General features: G+C 50.5%; 1 protein-coding gene across 1 annotated transcript in view; it reads right to left on the reverse strand.

Moving 5' to 3' along the window:
- Positions 1–3,993, reverse strand: part of CHRNA3 (cholinergic receptor, nicotinic alpha 3) — a gene marked incomplete at its 3' end in the record, with an annotated part of 16,146 nt that extends 12,153 nt beyond the window's left edge. Inside the window, exons 1-2 of the mRNA XM_015416581.1 lie at positions 3,689–3,993; positions 801–940 (exon numbers count right to left, since the gene is read on the reverse strand). Of these exons, the coding sequence (XP_015272067.1) occupies positions 801–940; positions 3,689–3,743 (195 nt within the window). The remainder of the gene's footprint in view (positions 1–800; positions 941–3,688) is intronic.
- Positions 3,994–6,315: the final 2,322 nt, after the last annotated feature.

The raw sequence follows: 6,315 nt of genomic DNA on the forward strand, positions 1-6,315 counted from the left end.
TTCTTCTTCTTCTTCTTCTTCTTCTTCTTCTTCTTCTTCTTCTTCTTCTTCCTCTTCCTCTTCCTCTTCCTCTTCCTCTTCCTCTTCCTCTTCCTCTTCCTCTTCCTCTTCTTCTGTCCTGCCAGAGGGCCTGTGGGGGATGAAACCGGCCTGCCCAAATCTCGCTTCTGAGTTCAGACCAGCTTACCAAAAATTTACCTGCACGCATACAATTTTTTTGTTTACATTTTTGACCGTTTGTGCAGGAGACGCTAACCACTAGGCTCTATCCCAGGAGTTCCTCAGGGTGCTGCTGCTCTTCTGGATCTCACCCAGATCTAGGGCTTCCGATTCTGGGTTGGTAAAGACTTGGAGATTTGGGGGGGTGGAGCCTGAGGAGGGCAGGGTTTGGAGAGGGGTGGGACTTCAGCGGGGGATAGTGCCCTAGAGTCCACCATCCAAGTGGCCATTTTCTCCAGGGGGAGTGACCCCTGTCATCTGGAAATAGGGTCGCCAGCGCCTGGTTGGGAAATACTTGAAGAGTTGGGGGTGGAGCCTGAGGAGGGTGGAGTTTGGGGAGGGGAGTGGCTTTGGTGGGGTACAATGCCGTAGAGTCCGCCCTCCAAAGCGGCCATTTTCTCCAGACGAAGTGATCCCTATCACCAGGAGATCAGTTGTAAACGCAGGAGACCCCCCCCCAGTTGCCACACGGAAGTCGCGAACCCTTCCCGGATCCCAGAACTTCTGTTTTCAAGAGTGGCGAATACGCCGTCATTCGAATTCCCTATCCCACATCACCACCACGGCCCTCTTCTACTCACCACCTTTACCAGCTGAGACAGGGACACCTCGAACCAGATAATGACCGGGTCGGACACATTCTCCACCGGCCTGATGATATTATTGTAGTTCGCAAACAGTTCTTCGTAGAGCCGGTGTTCGGCTTCCGAACAGCAGCCGCCTGTGTGGAGGGTGGGGGAACAGAAGGAGGGAAGGACAGAAAACACCACCGAACATCTTGGCTTAGGGTTCTGCAAACCACCTCGGGAACATTCACGTCCTCCACGGCAATTTTCCGCGAAAATTAGATCACGGGCTATTAGCCTTCCGCCGCCGCTCCCACCCAGAGTTCTTTCTCCTCCACAGATACAGGAGACAGACGCAAATTAAGCCGAAGAAAGTAATCTGGGGAATCATTACTCAAGCGCGCATGGACCCAATTGTGTTTCTTAGACGCCCGGGCAGCAGTGGAAGAAATGCCCAGCCGATTGTCTGAGCACAAGAGACGATGTACGTTTAAACTATAGAATGAGTGTGACATGGGAGGTCAGGTCTTCCTTGGTTTATTTGTTTTGTCTCTCTCGATTGTCAGACTGAGGGCAATTCTGCATCTAGCGTTCGTTCCGCATTTTCTCAACTGGGAAGAAAAAGTGCAGCTCAAAACCACATTCAAGTACCCCAGGCCAAGGTACCGACTGCAAAGTCACCCCTGAACGGCCATCAAAAGGCCGTAAATCTATACAGAAGGTACCATAAAACCCGACAATCAAAGGAAGCAAAAGCAGCATGGAGTGTGGAGATCTTCGGCGTGCCAGGCAGATGCTCTACCACTGAGCCAGAGCCCCTCAGCCATAATACATAAGCACATGAAGCTGCCTTCTACTGAACCAGACCCTTGGTCCATCAAAGTCAGTATTGTCTACTCAGACTGGCAGCCGCTCTCCAGGGTCCCAGGTGGATGTCTTTCCCATCCCCTCCTGCCTGGTCCTTTGAACTGGAGATGCCGGGGATTGAACCTGGGACCTTCTGCATGCCAGGCAGAGGCTCTGCCACTGAGCCAGGGCTCCAGATCAAGGTCTTTCCCATCCCCTCCTGCCTGGTCCTTTGAACTGGAGATGCCGGGGATTGAACCTGGGACCTTCTGCATGCCAGGCAGAGGCTCTACCACTGAGCCAGGGCTCCAGATCAAGGTCTTTCCCATCCCCTCCTGCCTGGTCCTTTTAACTGGAGATGCCGGGGATTGAACCTGGGACCTTCTGCATGCCAGGCAGAGGCTCTGCCACTGAGCCAGGGCTCCAGATCAAGGTCTTTCCCATCCCCTCCTGCCTGGTCCTTTTAACTGGAGATGCCGGGGATGGAACCTGGGACCTTCTGCATGCCAAGCAGATGGTCTGCCACTGAGCCACGGTCCCTCCCACGTCCTGCAGACCTTCAGGTCTGTCCCAGTGCATAGCCGTCTACACAAGGGGCCTTCCTAGAAACTCAGCACAGAGTCTTCTTTTCCGCTCTCACACCTAATCTCATGGTCCACAATTCTTGTCTTTGTTTCAGACCTGTCTGCCTAGGTCAATTGCAATTTTATAGTTAACAAAACGTGATCCTTTGTTCAGACAATTCCTTAAATAACTGGATCTCTGCTAGCCTTTCAGGTAAAAGGAAAGCCAGCACGTCCCAATCCTGACAATTAAGGTACGATAATATTTATCCTCGGATGAGTTTCATCCATTGCCGATACTTAGTGTCCAGCCTTCGAAAGGTCAGACAGCATAAGGTTTAAAAAATCTCTTATCTTCTTGCTCGCCCAGAGAAAGAAAGAACTGCAGCCATCTCCTTGCTGCTAAGAGAGGAGGGTTTGGTGACAAATCTGGAGCTAACTTATATAGAAACGTTAAACCCTACAAAGGCGTAGGGTTAAAGAAGGCAGCTTTTTGCCCTGCCAGAAGTTTAGCCCGTTACTTTTGCAGATGATTTATTAATACCCCGTATTTCCATTTATAGGCCTTGGCCTATATATATAGAACCATTTCCTTGGCATTCATCCTTTTGGCTGTCGTTCGCATTCTTGACCCTTTTTGGCCCACGTCCCTAGTGAGCTGACCCCAAAACAAACGAGGTCTCTTTCCATGCTCAAGTCTAATCGGTCGTGTTTTGTTTCCCCTCCCCTGCAAAATTCCGATTGGGAAGCCGAAATTCCGAATCTACCCGAAAGGCAAATAACAAATAAGCAGCTAGAATCCTATTTGCAACGTGGAGGACACTGAAAATCCCAACGCTTGATGAGTTGATAGTGAAGATGTGCTGAAATGGGCCGATTGACAAATATACTGAAAGGAAAAATGGAAGAAGAATGTATGGGACCGTGGAGGGTGTTCTATGACTGGTTAAAGCATAAGTACTGAGAAACTAAGATGGGGAACCATAAGAAAGGTGGACATGATAGTTGTGAAACTTTTATGAGAACAGTTGCATGCAGAATGTCAAATTGGCTTTTTTAATCTATATAACTCTGTATTCTTTCTTTTCCCTTCTTTCCCCTTTCTGAATATGAACTAATTTTAAAAAAGGCAAATAACTGGGTTCCGGATCAGATCGATCATTAGCAATGTCTCCATACAGTTCATGAACAATACGGCTGTTCCTGCCCCCTGCTACACAGTAGAATCTTCCGATGCATGAAAGTCGCCCACCCTTGCTTTATTTCAGTGATGTGCAAGAACCGCTCGGCGTTGCCGAGTCAGCCTGTTTGCTTGCAGATGGGGAGACCGCAAACAGGTGCAGCCCGCCAATGAATCTGGATTTTTACGGCGCACCGTCAAATCCATCATAGTGATTCAAGGCCGGCCGGCGTTCGGTGCCAGGGCTGGGTGTGTTTGTAACCAACCCCCACCCTCTCCCGTTCTGCCAAGAGGAAGACAGAAGGCTCCCTTACCTTTCAGGAAGAAGTAAATAGCAACAAGCAGGAGCAGACAAACCGGCCTCCCCATGGCTTTTCGATTCACCGCTCGTCAAGAGAGCCCGGCGGAGACGGCTTTAGCTGGCAGCATTGCCCAGAGATCTGGAAAAGGAGACAGCCTGAATTCTGACAGATTTAATACTGGCAACGGGCAGACAGCGGGACCCTGAGAAACAGTCCAGTGTTGGAAACCTGCCTTAATATTTTACAGCCCTGCCCCTTTTTTCTGGCTGTCCGCATGGATGAAGAGGAAAATCCCAGACTAAGTAAGCCATAAGCACCGAGGCACTCATCGCCTGCCCTCCTAGGAAAAAAAGGGGGGCCTCCCATTGATGCATACGCAAAGCCGGTAATCTGATAACATTAAGAGCTCGCCAATTGGCTCATGTGCAGGATTTGAATTGTCCTCTCGGCTTCCGTGCCAAGCATTTCGAACAAGGTCCAGTTTAATGAAAATGGGGATAATTGGATTCTGCGTGAAATGGATATTGACACAAGAGAGTCTTGGGTTTTCGTACAGCGTCCGGAGGAGCCCTTTGGAGCAGGGGGCAACCCAGCCGAACATGGTTAGCGGACTAGTTGATGCGGGGACCAGATATTGAGGGATGTGTTTTCTTGTACGGATAGCGGGTGTGGAAAAGGAACGACGGAGAAAGTTGATTGGAAGAAGGCAGAGCCTGGTTCGGCATGTGGCATTTGCTCCACGTTTTCTCGACAATGGGAGATTCTGCATTGGCTTTTCCTTCTGTTGTTTTAGCAAACCCACGTTGGAACAGAAATTCCCCTCTGCATTGCACGCCGCTTTCGCTTCCTTTGACCATCGGATTTTATGGTACCCTCTGCACTGCATGCCGCTTTCGCTTCCTTTGATCATCGGATTTTATGGTAGCCTCCACACTCCATGCCACTTTCGCTTCCTTTGTTCATCGTGTTTTATGGTACCTTCTGCATAGATTTATGGCTGTTTTATGGCCATTCAGGGGTGACTTGGCAGTCAGTACAGCGTTGGCCCCGGGGGTATTTGAATGTGGATTTGAGCTGCACCGTTTCCTCAGTGTCGAGAAACTGTGGAGCTGGGGGGGTGAGGGGAACCCGGGGGATTGTTGATGTTATTTTTAATGTAGGTTTTTCAAATATTTTTTTTTAAAAAAAGAGAAACTGTGGAGCAAATGCCAGATGCAGAACTGAATAAAAGGTACAGCTCAAAACCACATTCACATACCCCGAGGCCAACACCATTCAGCCACCCCGAACATCCATAAATCCATGTTGAAGGTACCATAAAATCCGGTGATCAAAGGAAGTGAAAGCGGCATGCAATGCAGAAGGTACCATAAAATCCGATGGTCAAAGGAAGTGAAAGCGCCATGCAATGCAGAGGGTAGCATAAAATCCGGTGATCAGAGAAAGTGAAAGTGGCATGCAATGCAGAAGGTACCATAAAATCCGATGGTCAAAGAAAGTGAAAGCGGCATGCAATGCAGAGGGTACCATAAAATCTGATGGTCAAAGGAAGTGAAAGCAGCATGCAATGCTGAAAGTACCATAAAACTCAGTTATCAAAGAAAGTGAAAGCGGCATGCAATGCTGAAGGTACCATAAAATCCGATGGTCAAAGGAAGTGAAAGCGCCATGCAATGCAGAGGCAGAGGTCATTTCGGGGGGGGAACGCAGTTCCCCCGGGTGAGGTACGGGGGGCGGGGCACATGACGAAGCCCCGCCCCCTGCTTCCGGCCGCCCCGCTTCTGGCCCTCATTCAGCCAGGAGGAGGCAGGAGAAGAGGGAGGGTAAGTTGCTTCCTCCCTGCCTCTCCCCACCCCTGCCTGCCTGGGGCCAGGGAGGGCCTTCCAGGGCTTCCTTGCACTCCTGCTGGCCTTGCAGGTCCACCGCTGGGCCCCTCATGGGGCTCGGCAGTGGAGCAGCAAGGCTGGCGGTGGCGGCCGGGACCGTTGGGGGCGGGGTGTGTGGCCTTATGACACACTTCCGGTGATGTCAGGGGTGTGTGGCCTTATGACACACTTCCGGTGATGTGAGGGGGTGTGGCCTTATGACACACTTCCGGTGATGTGAGGGGGTGTGGCCTTATGACACACTTCCGGTGATGTCAGGGGGTGTGGCATATGCTAATGAGTTATGCTAATGAGCTCCCCTAGCTCTTTTTCTACGAAATGACCCCTGTGCAGAGGGTACCATAAAATGCAGTTATCAAAGAAAGTGAAAGCGGCATGCAATGCAGAAGGTACCATAAAAGCCGATGGTCAAAGGAAGCGAAAGCGGCGTGCAATGCAGAGCGGAATTTCTGTTCCAACGTGGGTTTGGTAAAACAACGGAGGGAAAAGCCATTGCAGAATCGCCCTGATTCATTTGAAATCTGGTGCCAGAGGGGAGTTTGATGGACACTGTGGACGGCTGAGAAGGCCACTAAATGGGTCCTGGATCAAATCAAACCCGGACTCTCCCTCGAAGCCAAAATGACTCAACTGAGGATTGAGTGGACGGCAGCAGCGAAAGAGGAAGGGGTGTCATAGAGAGGAGGGTGCGGAGCTGTTTCCTGTTGCCCCAGAATGTCGGACCAGAACCATCGGGCTGAAATTAAATCAAAA

Source organism: Gekko japonicus, unplaced genomic scaffold (genome assembly GCF_001447785.1).
Source record: "Gekko japonicus isolate JY-2015 unplaced genomic scaffold, Gekko_japonicus_V1.1 scaffold3929, whole genome shotgun sequence".
Taxonomy (NCBI): domain Eukaryota; kingdom Metazoa; phylum Chordata; class Lepidosauria; order Squamata; family Gekkonidae; genus Gekko; species Gekko japonicus.